The sequence below is a fragment of the Syngnathoides biaculeatus genome, chromosome 14 (assembly GCF_019802595.1).
Source record: "Syngnathoides biaculeatus isolate LvHL_M chromosome 14, ASM1980259v1, whole genome shotgun sequence".
Lineage (NCBI taxonomy): Eukaryota > Metazoa > Chordata > Actinopteri > Syngnathiformes > Syngnathidae > Syngnathoides > Syngnathoides biaculeatus.
The window spans coordinates 12,815,814-12,840,001 of record NC_084653.1 but is presented as its reverse complement, the minus strand read 5'-3'; the positions used below and the strand labels follow the sequence as shown (position 1 = coordinate 12,840,001).

Genomic DNA, 24,188 nt, shown 5'->3' with positions numbered 1-24,188 from the left:
AAGATTGTGTGAGTTGAAGAAAAAAAAAAATCCAAACCACAATCAAACACCTTTGTATTGAATTAGATCTCAGATGTGGGGAAAATGTTCTTTAGTATGAATGGACAAAAACGCCCACAGAGACACCTTCTTACTTCCTTCCATCTTGACGGGTGCAGCAGGCAGGTGTTCACAGTTTATATAAAGCTTTTCTTAACCGTTGCATCCCACTGGAACACAATACCTTTGAAGGTAATCCTCTCAATATATATCCCTGAAACTGCTGTGCGGGTGCTAAAACCAGTTTTTAGAAGGAGAAGAAGAAGAATCTTTTCTATTAGAATTAATGTGATATTTCTCAAGAGGCCAGGGAGCAAGTGATCTATCTATGAAAGCTTTATAAACAAAGTGAGGGAGTGAAACACTGCTGATGGAAAGTCTGGGTGGAGTAATTTATCTGAAAGACTAAAGGTGTATTGACACAGAAATGCTGTATGTACCTTTAGTTCACAGTTACAAGATGATCAGATCCTATAAAGACACCGTGAACCACAGTCATCCTGAGCTAGACAATGTTAAAAACAGTGGTGTTATTGCTTTTATATTACACAAATGGCTGATGGTTGAAAACAGGATTGAGCCCATTTGGATAAGTAGATAGGTGAGAGCATAAAGTCTGTCATGTTTTTGCATGCAATGCATTTACCTCCCATGAACAGTGGTCATCTTTTCCACACCATCCGGCAAAACAACCACTAAGGAGAGGTCTTTATCAACAAGCTTTTCCTTGTGGTCCATAGTGAAATGAGCGTTTCCTGGATACCACTGGGAGAAATCCAAGGAATCCAAATTCTTGAGTCCCGGCGGGGATGGGGCTTTGTTTTTGGTCGACACCCTATTGTTAAACAAAAATATGTTACTTAATTTGATTGGTAAAAATAGAAAGCATTCTGGTGGTGACTACTTCGAGGCAGTCAACACAAAAATTTTCTGGTAAATATATAAATAAATTATCTCTATCTTAGATACTTATAAGATTGAACAGAATGGAATCGGTTCTCCTTGGGGCTGTGACTCCATCACAAGACAGACCTTAAGGTTAACATTGCAAACAAGTCACAAGTGGAGACGCTGTCTGTTACTGTATGTAACGATTAACCCCGAAAGTGTCCAACAATGGACAGACATGACCCATAGTAAGAGGTATAAAAGCCATTTAGCTTGTACAATATGTATTCTTTATGACAGAAAATATTTCATACTCCAGTGCAGTGGTTCAAACTTTTTACATCAACTACCTAGACCACCGCCCCTATCAACAAAACTGGAGGAGGTGGAGGAAAACACATGGAGGCAGATATATAATAATCACAAGGCACATGTTGTTTTTCCTCTGCAAAGAACTACCATTAGTGCGGTTGCAGCTAAGAACAGCTTCATGTACAATATGCTGTATATGTATATCTGTATTGTACTGCCCCAAGGTGACTGAGGCTCATACCAGAGAGAGGATGCACAATGTCCAATGAATTGAGTCAAAACGGGGTGGCATATAATTTTTTTCCAAACTACTCCAAGTTTAAGATGAGTCCCACGACCACGCTCATAACTTGCAACACTAGTATCTCAATGCAGCTTTACTATTTAGAATGTATGAAAAAAAATATTAATTACACTGTAAAAAAATGAAAGTAATAAGCTGTAATAAGCACCGTAACATTATGCACTTACAACAATAGCACTGTGCTAAAACAGGAGGGAAAATACTTTGATAATGGAACAATTAGAATGTATTGCACTCAAATGTTGGACAGAATTTTATCAATATACATTTAATAAACATCTTAAAGATTAAAAGCAAATGTATTGAACTTCAAAGTTAACCAAAAATGAACTGTAAGACAGTGATTCTTCAAACTCCCACTTCACACTAAGAATCACTGCTCCAATGAGTACAACATAATGGAGCAAAATTATTAGAAACACCAAGTAAATCTATTTGTTGAATAGGTGAACTACAATGTAAACTGGATTTCAAAGATTATTTTAATAAAGGCAGAATTTTCCATAGATCTACAGTACAGTATTTGAGTTCTTTGATAATGCAGGGGTACCTGGTGAAGTGTCCTGTGGGTTTATGCTCATTTAGTGAAACCTTTAACTTGTTGTCCTCTGATTATGTTCAAGTAGGAAAATATTCTCTTGACGAAGTATGGGGAAAAGTGCTAATAGTGAAAGTAGTCAATTGAAGGAGCAAACTCACCATCCTTATTTTCACTACTTTTGTAAACTCTGGCATTTTTTAAGTAACTTGACTGTTAGATGGAGAAAAACAGATTACACAGCTAAAAATTAAAAAGTGCAGTGGTAAAAACAAACAAAAAAAAAAAAACAGTCTTAACTTTAATGACAAAGACTGGTAGGATTTCCCTTGTCAGTGCCAAAAGGAGTTGCGTTGCAGATGTGCTCGTAACGCTAATGTAAAATGTAGATAGCCACTGTATAACTTGAAACAACAAAACAGGAAAGTGAACCTTGGCCTAATTATGGCTGGCTATTCATGAATTCACACACAGTGGTACACCAACTCTCCGGAGACATGATTTACGAGTCTTCTGAAATGAGAACCGTCGGTCAGCCTATTTTTTTTTTTTTTGCTTAACCTACAGGTAAGAATTTGGCATACAATTGGTAAATGGGGGCAGTGAACTTTACTCCACTTATTCACAACAAGCAGCAGTTTGGCAGTGAACAATTCTTCAAAAAGGCCAAGTGCTCGCTTTAAACTACTCCTTGTTGAAGTTTACTGTCAAATGAAAGAATTGCATTTAAAACAATCATAACTTTTCCTGACACAAAAGTGTTAGTTTGATGCACATTGGAAAATGCCCTCGAAGGGCTACCGAAATTAACATCAATGTTGGATGGTTAAAATCCTTTAAACAATGGATGTTTGATCATAAAGTCTGCAGCAGCCCATTTACAATACAATATTCTCAGACATATTCCTGATTCTCTGTGAAAAACAAACACTACAGTTTAGTAAGCGCTTGTGACAGTCTTTTTTTTGGATCAATTTGTACAGTATACAGTATATTATAATGCTCCAAATGGGAAAATGTGTTGCAAAATTAATAAGGTCTCTTCAAGTTTGCTGAGGTTGATGCCCATGTCTTGTGCAACATTATATGTGACAAGAGTTCAAACTTTTTTTTTTTGGGGGGGGGGAACTTCACAGACATTTTTCCAAAATATTTTTGGTTTGAATTTCAAAATTATACACACAGTATCCAGGATCCTTGTAACTCCTTAAAGCCCAAGTGTCATCTCTATAAACATTATAAAATCGATGTTGAAATGAAAAATGCATAACATAGTTCACTTCAGTGTCTATACGAAAAAATAAATATGAGCGGAGAGTGCGTCATACATGCGCAAAGTTGCAATGCGACATCCAAGTGGTCGCCATATTGGCTGCATCTACTGCCCGTGACGTCACTGCGGACATTCGCCATTGAAGACATGCTGTGGTCCCAACTGTAGGACACCCCGCTTCAGACACGGAAGCTCTTTTCGAAGAAGATAACCTCTCACAACTGAGTGATGTGACCGGGGCAATATTACCCTATCGTTTCGACCCATATTTAGATGATATGCAGATGACTTCTAACTAACAACAGAATACGGGCCAGCCCACCCGAAGGCGTGCTCGTCCGCGAGGCACAGCTTTGGCGGCAGCTCATCCGCCCACGTACTATGAGACACGGAAGCTCTTTTCAAAGAAGAGAACATCTCAGAATCGAGTGAAGTGTCTGGGGCAATATTACCCTGTTTTTTCGAGCCATATTTATATGATATTCGGATCACTAACAACAGACTCCCAGACAGTATGTATGAGCCAGCCCGACCGAAGCCACATCTTTGGTGGCGGCTCGTACACCCACCCACTATGGGACACGGAAGCTCGGCCGAAGCAGTGATCGGTGGACACGGCGCCGACGGGCCCATTGACACATTTAGCACCTCTGACTTACAGACCCAGATCTTTTGTTACGTTCTGAAAGGATTACGTCCTCCCCCGCAACTACTGTTTTTTTTTTTTTAGTAGCTCTATACACACCTACCTGTCATTTGGAACCCAAGAAGCTCTCGTCTTTTCCCATTTTTCACGAAGAACTGGGTCTCTTGGAAACTTATGAAGGGTAAATCCATCCAACCGAGCGTTCGAGCAATATCCAGCAATGCAATGAGCTGGCATTTTGGGTAACATGAAGGAACAAAGAGCTACCTTCCCAAAGGTAAAACTAATAGAAACAAACCACTTGAGTGCGCTACTGCCCTGTACGTCACTTCCTCCGTCTTCTTGAAAACAAATCCCACGAGAGGATTTTCATGGCGGGAGTCACAAAAGGCCATACACGTAAAAAAACGCATGGGTAAATACCGGCTGCCGTTTTTTTTTTATTAATAACATATTAAAAATCATGCATTCCAAGACAGTGGCCCTTTAAAGGTCAAGTACTGTAAAGTCAAAGTACCCTAACCCTAACCCTAACCCTAAGTAAAGTTGAGTATGTGAAACGCAACGTAAAAGTAGTGGGAAATAACACTAAAGTGAACTATAGCATAGCGGTTGAGGCGCTAACAGCTACGTCAAGTTAACTAGCACCATTGCTAGAGCTAAAGTGTAATAAGAGACAACCGATCTCTTATCTATTACACTGGGATATCCACATCCCTTGGTGATTGTACTGTGAGTGTTTTCAAGTATATGGTTGTATTAAAGGACTGTTGGCCCCCATAGCAAGGCTAATAATCCCTTGCTAGACATGCCTCAGTAGTCTGTGACCTCACATTGCTCAGATTCCTCCGTACCCCCACATGAGACTTTAACAAGCTATAATTCAGGGCAAGAGATCTGCAAAAACCTATTTCATCTGTGGCTGTAGTGACTCCACTTGTCTGCCATTAGAGGATACTGTGATTGTGATTTATTAAGGAATAACTAAATCCCTCCATCCATTTTATGAGCCACTTATCCTCACAAGGGTTGTGGGAGTGCTGGATCCTATCCCTGCTAACTTTGGGCAGGAGGCGGGGTACACCCTAAAATGGTTGCCAGCCCATCACAGGGCACATAGAAACACACTACTATCCACACTCACAATCACACCAAAGGGGCAATTTAGTATCTCCAATTAACCCATGCCAGCACAGTGAGAACATGCAAACGCCACCGAGGCGGGGCTGGGATTTGAACCCCATATCCTCAGAACTGTGAGGCCAACACTCTAATCAATCCCACCACTGTGCCACCTAAGTTAAAAAAGAAAAAAATGTTTAAAAAAAATTGTCAATTGTGTTGGTGGCCCGAAATGTCTGGAAAATAATTCATTTGGCTTCAGTTTTAAACTTGGATCGGTTTGAAATATTACTTGAAATGTAACAGATTACAGAGTATTGTTTTAATATCATTTAGCTATTAGTTCCCGCTCTATTCTTCCCTCACTCGTGAACAAGACCCCAAGATACTTGAACTCCTTTACTTGGGGAAGGATCTCATCCCCGAACTGGAGAGGGCATGCCACCCTTTTCCGACTGAGGACCATAGTCTCGGATTTGGAGGTACTGATTCTCATTCCAGCCGCTTCACACTCTGCTGCGAATAGCTCCAGTGAGAGCTGGACATCACATCTTGATGAAGCCAACAGAACGACATCTGCAAAAGCAGAGATGCGATGCTGAGGTCACCAAACCGGACACCCTCTTTGCCTCAGCTGCACCTAGAAATTCTGTCCATAAAAGTTATAAACAAAATTGGTGAAAAACGGCAGCCTTGGCGGAGTTATTTCTCGGTGCAGCGTCTGCAGTGATGCGGACTTTGTATCGGTCCGTTGTGGTAAAGAGTCGAAAGGCGAAGCTCTCAATTTACCAGTCGTTCTACGTTCCAAACCTCACCTATGGGTATGAGCAGTGGGTCGTGACCAAAAGAACAAGATCCCGGATACAAGCGGCTGAAATGGGTTTCCTCCGCAGGGAGTCTGGGCCCTCCCTTAGAGATAGGGTGAGAAGCTCAGTCATCCGGGAGGGGCTCAGTGTCGAGTCGCTACTCCTCTGCATTGAGAGGAGCCAGATGAGGTGCCAGGGGCATCTGATTCGGATGCCTCTCAGACGCCTCCCTTGAGAGGTGTTCTGGGCATGTCCCACCGGAAAGAGACCCAGAGGATGACCCAGGACAAGGGAAGTGTGGGTATCCCTGCTGAAGCTACTTCCCCCGCAACCCGACCCAGAAAAGCCGTAGATAATGGATGAATGGATGGATGGATGGATGGATGGATATTTCATCATTACTTCACATCAAACCTAATTCTGTTAATAGCATGTAAATGTGAAGAGACATTTGTATCACATAGGAAATTACAAATACAAACTAATAAATCGGTGCAAAGCTGTATTTGTTTTTCTGTGACAAATTTTAGTAGTTATTTACTCCATTGTTTTACATGTTTTGGCTTGTTTTTGTACACACTGGGAGGAGTTTGGCAGAATCCTGCTCATTTTTAAATGTAGGTTACACTACAAAATATGGGATGCCTAGACGATCTACAGACCTTACAAAAATGACATTTTCCACCAGAACGAAAAGAGGTCTTTCACATTTCTTCAGGGTGGCAAACACAACGAGATCTGAGTAAAGTGCGTGCCTCTAATGGCCAGGGACAATATAGCAATGAGTTAGCTGTTAGCACAAAAAAAATAAAGTAGCAGCAGGAAAAGCAGACACAAAAAGGAAAACTGGTCCTTGTGTAAATATATACTGAGTAGCTTAATATTTCTTCAAAGTAAACAATGAGTTTTACAAGCTAAATAAATATGCTGGAGTACATTTGTCTCTATGACTGCGTCTTATTAAAGGATTAATACTGCAAGAATAATTATTTCAAAATAGCAAACAGCATTGGCACCCTACAGCTTCTTCATTGTTTTTCTGACAAAACAGGACAAGGGAAAAAACACCAATGTAAAATATGGTGGAATTACTATTTACTTTAACAGTAAAAACAAAATAAACTTGTAGGCCACAAAAACAGCTCACATAGGAACTATATCAAATGTTTGAAATAGAGCTGCATCAGCATTTCTGTGCACTTCAACTAATGCAGTTGAGCCATATTTATGCATCACATCGTGTGAGATAATGTATTGCTTCAGACTTTAGGATATCTCAAGAGAGCTCTCTTCAGCAACCACTGAAGGAACAGGCATTTTTCGTTGGCCCCGTGTTTTTAATAAAAAAAAGAGAGGCATTAAAGAAGAATCAGGTGTTATCACCAGGAAGAATGCTTGTTTTACACACGTACATAAATTTACAATTACCATTCGATCATGTTCACTCTCAAAGGATCCATTATATTGGGGGGGAGAGCGAATTAAATTCTCTCAGATTCCATTTGGAAATGAGTAAAAAATATTTTAAATCAATTGTGTGAAAACACCTACTACGACAATTTGATGTTAAGGCTCAAATATACCTATGTTATTACATTTCCACTTGATATTGAAAACTACAGTAGAATGTTCACAAAACTGAGGAGCACTTATTGAGTGTCACATATGTTGCTGAACAAACGCTAAATACAAATGGGAATATCAGGGCTGGGGAAGCCGACGCGACGAATAGACAGTAGAAGAGCACACCAAATATTTCCACTGTAATAACACCACTAGTCTAGTGCAAAGTCCTGATTTCAAGGTCCTGGTTATTTATTTGACACTGACTTTTGGATTATTTGAAGAATGGTTAGCACAAATCCAGGCTCCAACCTTCTTGCGTGGAGTTTGCATGCGCTTAACATGCTAGTATGTTTTTTTTTCCCCCCCAGCGACTCCAGCTTGCGCCCACATTCCAAAAGAAAGCATGTGAGGTTAATTCAAGACTTTGAATTAGTTTTGTGTGAAAATGATTGCAAATGGTTGTGGTTAATGTCCCCTTCGATTGGCTAGGTGCCTAATTTGCCTTTCGATTGGCTAGGTGCTAAGTGAACAGGGTTGTCATGCTTGCGTGACACCTCAAGCAGGTGACAGCGCCTCAGACGAGGGTGTGAGCAATTTTATGCTTGTTTTTTTTTTTTTAAGTCGACGAGACATGTCACAGCTTGACTGTGCTGATGAATCTTTGACAAGGACTTCCCAAGCTCACAAACAAGTCTGTTCAATAACAGAACATATACTTGACGACAGACCAGGAAGTAGCACGCCTTGTCATTGTGCCCCCCCATTCCCCCAATCGTAAGGATGTGCTGGTCTTCAGTAGTGCAAACAACATGAAAACAAACAAGCTCATCAACCACACCAAAGAATACACGTACTACAAGATAATGTAGTATTAAAAAAAAAAAATGCTAAATTCAGAATAACTATTAGAGAATAGATGTCGTTCTTGGTGTATTAATACAACTGAAGTCAACTTAATTATTGGAGTTTAATTTGTATTTCTTTGTAAAAAAACATCAACGTGGGTTTTTGTTTGTTTTGTTTTAAAAGCTATAAGGGGCAATTAATTGCTCTGAGTCATATTGTGTTTTGTGGGAGCCACTGAATGATTTTAAATGCAGAGAAACTACAGTTTGTATTCTTATGTACAACAACCTAAATTTGTTCAGAGAGCGTTTTGGAGGAGGAAAAAACATCATCCAAAGTCCTTACATTCCAAACCTAGTTCCAGCTAGGATGTTCCCTTCCAGTCAGTTAATGTTTTTATTTAAAAACAACAACTAAAGATTAAGAGTTAATAAAGATACACTTCACCTTCAGACAGCACTTCCGTTATTTCAACGGGATCCAAAGCACCACGTTCCAATCCACCCCATGCTTTTGAGTCAAAACAAAATGCAACTTCTTCTCTGACTTCAGGAAAGGTTCCGTGACTGCCAAGCCACAGTATTTTACACACAACGTGCAAAAATATGTGGAGAGCAGGTGTGACCGACCTGCTTTTCCCCCTTATTTTGTCAACATTTCATTCCGCTCTTACCTCAAACTGCCTCTACTCGATTGACCTCCATGGTGTCGCTTATCTCCCGCGAGCTGTCAGACGGACTGAAGGCTATCGAGCAGAGCCTCAAAAGGCCCACCTTAATGCCAACCCTGAGCTGCAGTATCACAAATGCGTCTCCTCCACCTAAATCCTGATAGGAGGGCTTGGAAAAAGCTGCAGTGCATGTATGTTGATAACACTCCCTCTGTGGTCACGACAAAAAAGGTGTAAGCAGCTTTGCCTCCCCGTGTAGACATGAACCTGTGGGCGGGGCCACAGCAGTAGGAGCACTGCACATTCCAAACACGTGTCTCTGGATAACAAGTGTAGGTTAATTTGACCATGACACTAGTGTTTTCTAATCATGACTGACCTAATCAGGGGAGAGTTGATTGTATTAGCAGAGCAAAGGGGACTGAAGGTTAAAAAAAAAAAAAACTTGGAAATATCACCACTCTTGAATTTAACAATCAGGCAATTGGTATTTGCTTTCATTTAGAAATGACAACTTTTTAAAGCCACACCTTATTCCTGAACTGTGACTCACTCTTAAGGCATGCTCAGGGCTTATCTAATAATGACACAAAAATAACTACATTGGTGCAATTATGATCACATCGATCATGTTTACATGGTATGAATTAAAAAAAAAAAAAGATGCGGCTAACTAGTAAACTACAGTATAAATTGTGTGCTTGTTGTCAAGAGTTTGAGAGATGTAGCCCCTCCCCCCCAAGGAAAGGAAAATTGAAAGTTAAACATTTTAAAACTGTACTCTGATGGTTAATAATTATGACTCCATGACAACAAAAAAGGTCAGATAGCACAAATCCATTTTTTTTTTGGGGGGGGCAGCTTTGGCAGCATCTTGGTGCCAAAGAACCAAGCTGAAGTCATTTGAAGGGCTTCATTAAGACAAAAGTCGTACTTTGATCAATATTGTGGTATCTGTAGGCAATTATACAAACTCAATTCCAATGAAGTTGGGACGCAGATCTGAATTGGGGTGGCGGCTGTTGGGGGACGACCATTGTGTGGCCAGTTGCTGGAGTACCTTGATGGGGCTGGTAAACCTTTACCCTTCACCAGGTCCCTCGGCATGGAGTGTGTCGTGTCCACCATGTTGCTCTCGGGTGGACCTCTGGGCCCGATCCCGCCTTTGATCAATGGACGTTTCCAATGTCAATCTTAAGCTCCGCCCCCTTAGCCATGTCCCACAAGCTTACAAAATGGTTATTGAACAGAACATGTTTGAAGTCAATTCTATATCACATATTCCAGATAATATTGGGTTATGTTTTTTCCCAAATGCACCGGACTTGTCCAAGAGAGTTCTCCAGAGAGGTCTCAACTATTCCACACAAGGATATGTACACGGAATTAAGATTTTAGACGGAGCAGGACGCAATGTCAGAGTTACAGCGAAACGTTACCGATCGATGTAAAAAAAGTTTGACTCCTCACAAATTTCATATTGAAATCCAACAGGATAAAATAGTGGCATCGTACAGCACATGTAAATCAGGGTGAGTACTATTTACTTGGAAAGATCACGAGTAATATCATTATAGTCTTTACAAGTCAATGGGTGTATTCATTTGACTTGGCTTATAATCGAACCCAGTGTTCTGTCTTTAAAAGTCCGATGTGATGCAAATAGGCAAATAGACATTTCTCTTGCATGACAGTGCGCATTTGCGCATCATCAACCCGACTCTTCAGCATAAAACATTACACACTTCATTCAGCAGGTCAGTGATACACTAACAAAGTGAAAGTTGTTCTCCTGCAATGTATAAAGCACTGATAATAATTCAATCAAACTCAGAGAAGATAGTTCTCCCTCACTTACCCTCGAACATCCAGCATGTGTTTGTTGATATTGTCCACATTTAGTTGTACGTGCGGTCTTGCGTGAGCCTGATTCCATCGTAGACACTTCGTCAACTGTGGTTTAGGCTTTGGAAAATGAATGAACCGTGCCCCTTGTAACCTCGCAGGATATCTTTCATCAGAACTGAACGTTCCCCAAGCGCACCTGAGGACCATTTTCTTTGTAACTAACTTTTCCAAGCGCACGCTACTGACAACCAGCATTGCTTGTGGGACAATGTGGCGAGAGGGGCGTGTCAGGCCAGGGGTTAAGACAATGCGGCTGTCTGATTGGCTATTATTATTTGACAAGTGATTGAAAGGTCGGAAAGGTCTATTGGGTGGGCACATCACTTATTGGACACTGCTGTCAGTCACTGTGCATGTAAAATTGTGTCAGTTCATTTGCAATTGTCTGCAGGTACACAGCTTCTTTCACTGGGTGTGGGACCAATAACTTATGATGACAACTCGTGAATATTTGAATTGCTTGTGTATCCCTCCACTTATATATGTTCTGTAGATTTCTGTACTTCACTTAATCAATTCCACCATACTTCCACACTTACAGTGCCTTGTGAAAGTATTGGGCCCCCTTGAACTTTTCAACCTTTCGCCACATTTCAGGCTTCAAACAAAGACGTAAAATTAAATTTTTTTGGCAAGAATCATCAAGTGGGACAGAATCATGAAGTGGAACGAAATGTAATGTATTTTATACTTTTTTTTAACAAAAACCTGAAAAGTGGGGCATGCAATATTATTCGGCCCCTTTACTTTCAGTACAGCAAACTCACTACAGAGGTTCGGTGAGGATCTCTGAATGATCCAGTGTTGACTGATGATGATAAATAGAATCCCCCTGTGTGTAATCAAGTATCCCTACAAATGCAACTCCTCTGTGATAGTCTCAGGGTTCTGTTTAAAGTGCAGAGAGCATCATGAAGCTCAAGGAACACACCAGGCAGGTCCGAGATACTGTTGTGAAGAAGTTTAAAGCCGGATTTGGATAGAAAAAGATTTCCCAAGCTTTAAACATCCCAAGGAACACTGTGGAAGCGATCATATTGAAATGGAAGGAGTATCAGACCACTGCAAATCTACCAAGACCCAGCCGTCCCGCTAAACTTTCACCTTGAAGAAGGAGAAGACTGATCAGAGATGCAGCCAAAACGCCCATGATCACTCTGGATGAACTGCATAGATCTACAGCTGAGGTGGGAGAGTCTGTTCATAGGACAACAATCAATCATACACTGCACAAATCTGGCCTTTATGGAAGAGTGGCAAGAAGAAAGTCATTTCTCAAAGATATCCATTAAAAAGTCTCATTTAAAGTTTACCACAAGCCACCGGGGAGACACACAGAACATGTGGAAGATGGTGCTCTGGTCAGATGAAATCAAAACCGAACTTTTTGGCCAAAATGCAAAACGATATGTTTGGCGTAAAAGCAACACAGTTTGTCACCCTGAACACACCATCCCCACTGTCAAACATGGTGGTGGCAGTCTCATGGTTTGGGCCTGCTTTTCTTCAGCAAGGACAGGGAAGATGGTTCAAATTGATGGGAAGATGAATGGAGCCAAATACAGGACCATTCTGGAAGAAAACCTGTTGGAGTCTGCAAAAGACCTGAGACTGGGACGGAGATTTATCTTCCAACAGGACAATGATCCAAAACATAAAGCCAAATCTATAATGGAATGGTCCACAAATAAACATATCCAGGTGTTAGAATGGCGAAGTCAAAGTCTAGACCTGAATCCAATCGAGAATCTGTGGGCAGGGCTGAAGACTGCTGATCACAAACGCTCTCCATCCAACCTTACTAACCTCTAACTGTTTTGCAACGAAGAATGGGCAACAATTTCAGTGTCTCGATGTGCAAAACTGATAGAGTATTAATGCAGGGGGGTGAATAATGCACGCCCCACTTTTCAGGTTTTTAGTTTTTAAAAAAGTATAAAATATCCGATAAATTTCATTCCACTTCACAATTGTGTCTCACTTGTTGATTCTTGTCAAACAAATTTAATTTTATATCTTTATGTTTGAAGCCTGAAATGTGGTGAAAGGTTGAAGGGGGCTGAATGCTTTCATAAGGCACTGTAGGTTTTATAGTCAGGTTCGCGACCGCTGTCCTGCATGGATCTTCTCCTGTCCTGTCCTGTCCTTCCCTTGCAGAGTGTAGCACTTCCAGCCCCATGATAGAATAGACTGTCATTTATTGTCATTATACACCGTCCAACTAGATAGGAGAGCTTCTCCTGTTTCAGTGGACACAAAAGTGCAAGGTAAAAATAAGTAAAAAGACATGTATTGCACAAAATGTTGAAAACAGTGTGCCGTCACATAGTGATTAATAGCATGGCTTGAGGAAAAATGAGAGTTCAGGGTGTTGATGGCTCTCGGAAAAAAACTCTGTTGGTCCTTGCTTTTGTGCATCTGTACTGCCGTCCAGACAGCAGGAGCTCGAACAGTTGAGAATCAGGGTGGGTATTAATAATGTCCGGAGCTCTGATGAGCCACCAAAAGGAGTAAATGTCTGCCAAAGAGGAGAGGGGAGCCAACAATCTTTTGTTCTGCTTTAATTGTCCTAGGAAGCCTTGCTCTGTCTGTCTCAGTGCAGCTCTTGTACCACATGGAGACAGTACATTAGTAGGCTCTGCAACTTTGTGTCCAGGTTGTTTTTCCTGAGGACTCAGAGAAAACAGACACTGTTGAACCTTCTTGATGACTGCTGAGATGCTGTCTATCCAAGAGAGGTCCTCAAAGATCAGGACTCCCAGGAACTTGAATGTGTGGACTCTCACCACAAACTCACCATTCAAGAAGAGTGGAGGCGGTTCAGTTTTGTTCCCACTAAAGTCCACAATGGTCTCCCCTCCAGTACAGGAAGGGGCTCAGCACACAGCCCTGTGATGAGCCAGTGCTCAGTGTCCAGGTGGAGGAAAAGTGGGAGCAGATTCTCACAATCTGCAGTCTGTTGGTAAAAAAGTATTTGATGCAGGTGCATGTGAGAGGAGGGAGGCCCAGGATGTCTAGTTTAGTCAACAGAATGTATGATTGTGTTAAAGCCCAAGCTATGATCCAAAGAGTATCCTAGCATAACTCTGGGAATGTTCCAGGTGGGTCCAAAGAGAGTGCAGAATTATGGCAATGGGATCCTCTGTTGATCTATTCACCTGGCATGCAAACAGGTAGGAGTCAAAGTTTCGGGGGAAGACGGTCTTTGATTTGCTTAACAACCAGTCTCTCAAAGTACTTCAAGTGGCAAGTGTAAAGGCAACAGGGTAGTAGTTATTAAGCGTGGTTACGGGTTTCTTTTAGGGATAGGAATGATTTTCAAGGATTTCAAACAGGGGGTGGTGACTGCTTGTGCAAGGTGTGAGGAGTGAAAAGTTGAAGATCTTGCAGAAGACGCTGGGCAGCTAGTGGCCATATACGCTGACCACTTTTCCGGGGGTTCACAGACAAGAGCACACACCTCACATTGTGCTCCTGTACAGTGAGTGGGGAGTTATTGGAGTCTGCTGGGGGTGTGGCCCCTGCAGCAGCTGAGCTTCACTAGAATGATTCAAAGCAAACAAAGAAGCTGTTGAGCTCATCGGCCAATGACTTGTTTGTGTCTCCTGGTGTCACATCACAGCCTCTGAAGTTTGTGAGGCTTTGTAAACCCTGTCACATCTCTCAAGGTCACGTGCTGGCAAGGCGAGACTCTATCCACCTTTTGTAGTCTGTTTTGGCATTTTTAATACCTTTTTTTCAGTTCAGTTTAAGCTGTGCTGTAAAGAGCTTGGTCAATTAACCTGAAAGCAGTGCCACGGGCCCTGAGGAATGAGCGAACCTGACTGGTCATCCAGAGTTTCTGGTTTGGGAAAACCCTGGTGCTTTTCTTCATGCACCCAGTTTCCATACAGAACTTGATATAGTCCAATACAGCCCCTGTGTATGTGTCCAGGTCCTGGTGTTCAAATAAATCCAATCTGCGTGTTGGAAGCAGTCCTGAATTTCACTGAGTGAAGTCTCTGGCCGGGTTACAGTCTTTGTGGTGGGCCTGGAACTGCATCTGGGGGGAGTGTATGAAGGGATGAGCAGCAGGGAGATATGGTCTGACTGTTTGAGAGGGTTGTGGTTCTGTAGCCATGCTTAATATGTTCAAGTATGAATGGTCTCAATTGTTTCCACCTCTTGTTGGACATTTAACATGCTGATGGAACGTCAAGAGTACAGTGTTTAGATTGGTCTTGTTAAAGTCCCTGGCTATGTGAATGCCTTCGGGGTGGGCTGCTACTGTTCATTAATGATGTCCAGCAGGAGAGAGAGCACAGTGTTAGCATCTGGGGTGATGGTGACTACAGTTAGCTCCATTGGGACATAAAAGAACTGGAATTTAATGGAAATGTACTCTGTCGGGTGAACAGAGGGTCTCTCATTATCCACGTTGTTGTTGCACCAATCATCAAGCACGAACAGAGAGTGCCACCCATCTCAACTTTTACTGTAGTCCTCAGTTCAATCCCAGCAGTGCAAAGTGGGGCCTGCTAGCTGCACACTAGCATCAGGAATGTTTGGGTGAAGTGAATATCAGCAAGTTATAATTCCAGATCGTCCATTTTGTTGGTGATGGATTTGGCGTTGGTGAGGTAGAGGTTTGGAAAACGTGGCCTGTGTGGGCTATTCTTTATCCTTAGCAGGAAGCCGAAACGATGTGACGCTTTTGACTCCTCATGCTCCGCCTGTGCCACTTGTCGACCCAAGAACAATCCACGGCCACTCCAGTGGTCTCACTAGCTCGTATGGAATGTTATGTTTGTAATGAAAGTCACTTGAAACGAGGTCCAAAAGTTCCTGGTGGGTGTGGTAGTGTAGTTCTGAAGCGTGCATGAGCAAAGTACCCCAAAAAAAATACAAACTGCACTGATAAAGACAGCCAGAACACGCTGCATCCATGCACGCCACCATCCGTACGATATACAGAAGGTACCGCCATACTTAATGTTCTTCTTGTTGTAGTAATGATTTACTTCTCATTGTTTCACTTTTTCTTCCTTTCTCTCACCCCTCTAGAAATTCTCTGTTCAACTAATCGACCATGATTCTCAATTAACTTCAATTATGATACTAAGAAACCACAGAGGATGTTTAAAAACTCCACTGTGACAGAGTAAAACTGTTTTGGCATAAAAGGGATACAGAGCCTCCATTCTGCTTGACCTAACAGCCAAACAGGATAAAAATAAAAAATAAATGAACTTTTTTGCAAATGTGACTTAATAAGGGGTTTAAAAGGACTGTAGATTTTACAGAGTTTTTTGCCACTGTACGATTTGGTAGAGCATTTTATATTACAGTAAACCACTTAAGATTTGTATTACAGTTTGTTGTCTAAATGTGTTTCTATTCTTTAACAAGTGTTTAAAGACTGAAAAAAAAACAGAGGCATAAATGTAATAAAAACATGACTAGGGGGTGCTGAAATAGGGTATTCCACAAATTTCAGTTATTGCAGGGGCAGTGAAACATCACCCCAGCAATGTGGGGGGGGGGGATTATTGAAATTAGTATTGGTCAAATTGAAAGAAACATTTCTCAGTAAGATGCTTTGGGATTCTACACTTTTCACATTTATGTATGTTCAGAGCAATGGGTGAGCGACATCTTATTCCAGCTGTAAAAGGAGGAGTCTACTCTGGAGTGGTAGCCACTCTATCATAACGCACATATACCATAGACACTAAAGAGTACACGTTTTACTCTAGTAGGTTCAAGTTTTGCCTGATTCTCCTTGTGTTATAATTTATGTGGAAATTTGGTGGTAATTTGAATGCGTTGCGTAACGCATTTCATAATTCAAACATCTTTGATTCGAGTTTTGTAAAGCATCATTACCAGACAGTATTTGTCACACGTTATTCATTGATATGACGACACAAGGTCTGATGAGGCTGAGAGAGAGATTCTTCCTAAACCTATTAATAATACTTACGGTTTGACTTGTGACAGATGACTTTGTTGTTTCTAAGAAATCAGGGCCAATTGGGGGGGGGGGGGGTCAACACATGATGTACAACGGAGTGGGGTTAAAATAATTCCACTTGGATTAAAGATGAATTAATTGGTCCATGAGCACAGCAAGATAAGACATCGGTATGCAAACTCATACATGCTGTCATCTAGGGGTCTTATTCTGACAGCCCTATTTTAAAGAGGAAATAAAAGTCGCCTGTGCAACCTGTATTGGATCATACCAAGTGCATATGACTTGAGGTTTTGGTTGATCCCGGAAAAGGAACTGGATTTACGTAATTACTGTTGCAGTACCTTGGGATTTTTTTTTTTATTTGGGCGGGGGGACACTTGGAGAGTGAGAAGTTGAGACTTCCTTGTGACTTTCATCTGTGTGAATTCCTTAAAAAAGAAACTTAACCTCTTTCCAAATCTTCCATGAGGGCCTTTTGCAAATACTTCTTCGAGATGCCATCAAATGAAAGTACCCGTGTTGAGAGGGCATGTGTGGGAGTGGGTGAAAGGGGTGGATCTCAAAGTCACTCACACATGCATAGACTGGCAGAAGGGCGGTTGATCCCTGACGAAAGACACAACACAGCGGGACCATGAGCCACAGCTGGTAATTTGGTGAGAGGTCACTTACAGTCAACACAAGCTATAAAACAGAAGAAAAAAAAACAGTGCAGGACAGAAGATTAGTAAAGTGTGGAAAAAAAAATGCAGAACTCTGGAAGAACTTGCAACACCTGCATTGAATATTGCCATGTATCATACAACTGTATGTCATACTGCGACAACTCTCACAACAAAGTATCATAAAGCTCGTCCTGACGTTGGTGCTTTATTATATTATATTGATAAAATTCTCATTACCATACAGCTGTTGCCTGTGTATTAGTGGACAAAATTTCTCACCACCAGTCCTGTGGTCATGATGATATAAATATTTTAAGACTAACAGCAATCCGAAGAGCCAACGCTAACAAGGCTATCTGCTATTCTCATGCACCACCATCTTATTTTCATACTCTTGGACCCGCACAGTTGAATAAAGGCTGTGTTGCCTTGCTGGCCAAACATTTTGCTGTTCCAAAGGACGTTATAGTCCGGCGACTCTGTAAACTGGCTGAACTGGATCTAAAATTGACCCATCCGTACAGGGCACTTAACCACGCCTCCTGAAGTTACGTCACCCCACGTGTGCTAACCTCAGACAAACAATTAGCAAAAATGGCGGCGCAGGAAGAAAAGACGAGAGCGAAAGTGTCCAATTTACCAGCTGATTTCTTACTCGCATTCTTAGCGAATAGTGAAATATCGTTGAAGAGCAGACAGCAGGGTTTCAAGTATTTCAGCGAGGGGTATTTCAATGGTATTTCCATGCATATCGACGGAGAAACCATCGATATTAGCGCGAGATCTTTCCGGAGTCAGTGGAAGACCGAGAAGCCACATAATATAATACATTATAACCCAAAGACGAATTTGTCATTGACAGTTTCCTATTTTCGTGTTACCTATCACACTTGTGTCCAGAAACTGTATGTGTTTCTGTATAGCCGTTTGTGAACCGCCGTATGAAGGAAAAGAAGAAGGCGAGGCTTGATTTCCGAGTTGTTTCTCTCGTTTTCTTTGTGTAACGTCACGTGCTCCCCTCAATAATTATTCTTGAATTAGTGCCGAACCTACATAAGTCCCGACCGAGTACGACAATCACTACTTTAGTGTCCTCAAACATCCTTCCTTCAGTCTTGGTGTCTCGGTGCACGTCGAAGGCTTTTAGGACTCGCTAGTCTGGTTTATCTTAGCTCGCTAGCCGGCAACAAAGAGACACGTTTGTGCAGTCAGATCATCGCAAAATATCGCTCAACACAGATCAAGTGTGTCAATCATTCACATATAGCTATGTTATGCAAGCAAAGAACTGCTAATTCATTTATATGAGACATGTATTGAAAATCAAATATAGGGCTTACCTTCGTGCAAACATATCTGTTCCGGTTGATTTTAGATGGATTCAGTTGATCATGCGACCTTACACAAAGTTTGATCCATCGAAGACATTTTTCGTACTCGGTCTTCGGTTTTGGAAAGGGTACGAATTGAACTCCACCGACTAGCCTATCCGGATACCTGTCGTCACTATTACAAAGTCCGTGACTACACCTCTTAACCATATCTATTGTTAAGGAACCCAAATACGTGATAAAACACTAACAAAAGCTATACTGGACCATGCGACTTTGTCAGAGGTAATGGTGGACGCCAACATTTATGCAGATCTCTGGCCTCTGATTGGTCAGCGACGCGGATGACGCAATTTCTATGGAGGGGTCAATTATTGTGGGTGTCTTTTTAAATCCTGCTAGCTCTAAACATCGATGCTGAGAAATGAAGTTGACTTGTCAATCAATTAGTACAATCATTAGTACTAATATTTTCTCAACGCATCAAAGAGGCCTTAATGTTTTAAAATCTTTGAACACACATTCACATTATTTTAAAGGGTTAGAAACTGGATTGTCACTAAAAATGGTTGAACTGCAAAAAGTTGAACTGGAAATTGGGTTTACTCTTTGCACAGAAAACATTGTGATTACATTGTCGCATTTGCTACTGCTTTAGTGGACATCTTGTTTTTTTTGAAAGACGACTAAAGAAAAGGCACGTCCTGTATAATGCTTTATACTATATTGTACAATGTCCTTTCATTTAGAATAATCCATGATTGTTTGCAACAGATCTCAGGATGGCATTTGCCCTTTGCTTATCAGAGAAAGTGAAGTTTCTAAAGTGAGTGTAGCAAAATCTTATTTACTTAACACCTAGTTCTTTACTGGAAAGAATGCAAAGTTGTGCAACTCTAAGACCAGGGGATCTTAGTGTTTGAACCTCAGCACTAAACAACTGTCAAGCCTCCTGATTTGACAATTACCAAGAGTCTCTGCATACAATATAAAGCATGGGGGTCCAAAAGATCTTTGTAGCAAAGAATGTTAAGTGGAAAGATTTAGATCTATTCAATGTGAGAGTTGTACATTTTACTCTTACGGCAACCAGTTTCAGGTCAAGACACTGACAGTAAAACTTGTGGAAATCAATTTGAGCCACTGCCAGCCATGAATGACTTGTTTATCTGCGCAAATATCTCATGTAAACACTGAAAATGAAGGTCAAATAAATTCTGATAAGTGTGTTGTGCAAAATACTGGAATGTTATTGCAGATAAGTGAACGTTCCTATTAGCAGCATACAATGGGCTAATTCATGCTGCATTTCTCACAGGGCAAGAGTGGGAGGAATTTCACTGTCACGTCCTGAAAGAGATTTGTTCCAGAAGTAAAACTTGTGCCAGTGTTGAACATTGATCTGTGCAGGAGGTCAAAAGGATCATGGGCAAAGTATGACTATAATTACACACTTTTAAGAATGAAATCTCTTGATCACATGCAAACATGGTGGTCTTAATAACGTATTTGATTGTGTGGCATTAGGTATTCTTTGGTATTTACAGTCAATGCATTGGCTCTAGTGTGGTGACAAAGACAACCCATTATTCCCAGTCCTTTGGCACGTCGCCTGGGTGTCTTTTTAAATCCTGTGAGCCAGAATGCAACGAGATCAAACATCTCTCTTTTCACCTACTGTACTCTAATCTGCTTTATGTCCCTTTTAGGAACAATGGTTTTAACAGCTGCAAGAATATTTAAAATTCTACATTAGCTTATTAAAAAGGGAACATTGTCATGGTAACTTTGACTCACCTACTTTAACAGTGTGGAATATTATGGGACCAGACTGGACAGCACTCACAGTTGTTACCACTACCGTCAACGTTAATGTTCAGTGGTTTGTGCAAGGTTTAGACAAGCATTGCAACAGACTACAATAATCAGACACTTAGATCAGCAAATGAGCACTGATCAGCACTGAGTTCAGCACATAAATTCATTGCTTTGTCTCTTTCAGTTGCTGTTCGTGTCTGTTTCCTCAATGTCCTTCAGATTAAATTAAATGCACAAATGACAACAAATTAAAGTGACATACAACCAAAGGCGACTGGCCTGAATAAGGAAACAGTTTAAGTTTAGCTATTCTACACTTTTGGTCTAGTACATTTTTACAACTTTTTCTGAGCCAAGGCACATACAGTACCTTATATCAGGAAAAACGTACCGCACATGCCCAAAAAAAAAATTATGTCATCTAAATGTACTTCCAAATTTAATTTGTGTGAAATCTGGTCCTGTTTAGCTGGACACAAGATCTGTTGTATGAATGGCAACAGGTTACATGTTAAAGAAAGAAATAACACCTTCCACTGTACAACACTGGCATAGAGCGATGAACAAAGATAGATATAGAAAATTCATTTTTGGACAAAATGAGTGAAATTCTCCAGCGCAGTGGTTGGGAATCAGTGGTCTTGTGGGATTTAAAAAATGAAATGAAGAGGAGAGACTTGAAATAAATTTGCATTCAGGATCATACATAGACAAGAACAAAACACAGGTAAGGGAGTGATTAGCAGAACATGACAACACAAGGTGAAACTCATCACAGACAACACAAAGTGTAGAACAGACAGGAAAACCTAATTAACAAACATGGAAAATAGTTGATTGGAAAATTACACTCTAGTCTAGGGGAATGTTACTGCTTCATTTTACCATCTCTGAATGACAATTTATATATAACATTACGAAGGATAATGTTTCTGATGGGATAAGTGGCTCAGAAAATCAATGGATGTTTGTGATATTAATTCTCCTGAACTTTTCTGCAAAACGAGCACAAGTCTCTTACCTCGATATCCCCACAAGTTTTGCCCATCTCTCCTTGGCATAATATGTGTATCACGTGAGCAGCTGTGCGCGCAGACCGCCCACGTGTCTGGAAACAGCTGTGGTGATTTGCAATACCTTAACTCATTCCACATTCTGCCCCGAGCAACAGCACCACTAGTATGTGAGCTCACGCTTGAGTTTAAGAGTGTCCAATTAGCTGGTGCAAGTCGTCAACACTTGAGATTTTTACTGAGTAGATACAGTATATGTGCGTTCATCTGAAATGACACGCTGTGGCAACCCCGAAAGGGACAAGCCGAAAGAAACACACACACACACATATATATATATATATATATATATATAATATATATATATATATATATATATATATATATATATCTATATATATATATATTATATATATATATATATATATATATATCTATATATATATATATATAATACAGTATGTCTTGATAGCATACAGTCATGTAATCACACTTAATAAATAGCACAAATTCCAATAAAGGTTTCTGATCGATGACAGCTGTCACAAAGAAATACATCTTGAAATTAGTAGACATTCACTTCACAAATTCACTTTATATCATAGCATGGCTGGCAGCCATTCTGTTTTGTCTACTGAGATTTCAGCTTCTATGTGTTGCCATGCCAATCTAGTCTGCCCAGGGTCTTTCAAATCAGTCAGTTGGTTGATTTTTAACTATTTTAGCAATGGGACTGTTTCTTTACCCAATCGGATTTCAAATTTATCTTCCCAGGGCTACTGAGCTGGGCTAAAATTACATCAGTATTTTTCCATCCTTGATTGTTTGGTCAAAGCAAGAAAAGTTTGACTAGCTGCACACATTAGCATTGTGCATTTAATAATCAGCACCACCGGTATTATGATGTTTATCAAAAGTGTGTGGTTAGATGAATATTGATTTTGAACAGCTCCAAATGACAAACAAGCCACAGTTACATGCTGGTGTTTGTTGTATAATACTAAGGGAGGAACAAATACCAGTTATTTCCAGACCAAGCACAAGTACCTAAAAAATGAGGTTTCGTTGAGAGGTTGCCAGTACGAAGTACTTAATCATTCCATTATGTCTTGAAATTGCGGTAAAAATGTGTTTTATTTTAGAGGTGCCCTTCCACCTTTTTTTGTACTGATTTGCACATAACAGATGAAAATTAGTCTGTAACATGGTTTAAGATTGATACCGGTTGCAATCAATTGAATGCAAAAGCCAATAAACAGCACAAGGCTTGCAAATGGCATGATCAGATTTCCATGTGTTTGTGACATAGTTACAAATTACTCAAGTACATACCAGCCCACTCTGTAGTTCATACCCACCCACTCAATACAGGTGAATGGCAACACGGCATTTACCCGTTTTAAGCAGCGAGTCTCAGCCTCCACAAAATTTATGAAAGGGGACCTTTAATCAAATATTGTTTCAAAAACCCAACCTTTTTTTTTGACATGGCAGAAACTTCACTGAAATATAAAACTGACATTTTAACATACAAGTGCATGTTTTTTCAAAGTCTTGCCACACATTTCCAATAGTTATTTAAAAAAAAAAAAAAAAAACAGTGGCATGGGAGACAAGACAAATTTGCTGTTTTATGATTGCACTATGCCAGACTACTGCTATAAACTCTTGTATTGCGACACCACCGCATCCTGTTTTTTATGATCACTGGGCTCTATCTTCTCAATGCAAATGTGACAGAATGCACTCATTACTGTGGGCATGACAAAATGAGTGGCTCGCGCCGACTGAATTATAAGCAAATGGGGAGGGGGTGGGGTATTGGTGGTCACCAGTATTCAGGACAGAAGAGGACATTCATGTAAAGGTTTGCTTTAGGTTCAAGGTTTGCTTGTTCACATACTTTTAATACGATACGGCTCACAAGCAGGCAACAGAACATTACGTAGCCTAGCGCTGGTGCTCGTGGTTGTGTGTAAACATGCTGCTATTCTGTTGCACACATGATTTTTATTTATTTATTTCTTCTTTTTTTTTTAAACTCATTGATCGGCAGCCAGCCCCAAAAATCATGATCGTGTAAAGCCCAATTTTTATCTTGAACTACCTCTACACAACAGACAGCTCCTACCCAAAAGATTTGTCAGGTAGGTAAAGTAGTATCGGTGTCAAAAAATTGGAGCATTTTTATGAGTATAACAACAGGCATATATAGGATCCTTAATAATACTGACTTAACAGATTCTATATATGCAACACAACAGTGGCGATATCAAGAAGTTTTTTTAAATCAGGTCCCCACTGTGCACCTAAGTACCAAATACACTGCCTAATCTTAAATAATGAGTACAAGTGTGCAAGCAGTTCATGTGTCCTTACTTAACCAGAACCAACTCCGTGGCTCTGGCTGGGGTCACCATTGGAAAACACGAGGAAAATCTTTGAAGGATGCATGCAATCTTAACTTGACGCCCGTCCACTAAATAT

General features: G+C 40.7%; 1 protein-coding gene across 4 annotated transcripts in view; it reads right to left on the bottom strand.

The window, feature by feature from the left end:
- Positions 1 to 24,188, bottom strand: part of cobll1b (cordon-bleu WH2 repeat protein-like 1b) — a 39,216-nt gene that overhangs the window by 12,708 nt on the left and 2,320 nt on the right. For 3 of the 4 annotated variants that reach the window (XM_061840970.1, XM_061840971.1, XM_061840972.1), the window contains exon 3: positions 686 to 874. In XM_061840970.1, coding sequence (XP_061696954.1) covers positions 686 to 874 — 189 coding nt within the window. Of the gene's footprint in view, positions 1 to 685; positions 875 to 17,447; positions 17,559 to 24,188 lie in introns of all 4 variants that reach the window. The other variant, XM_061840973.1, reaches the window with a different exon arrangement.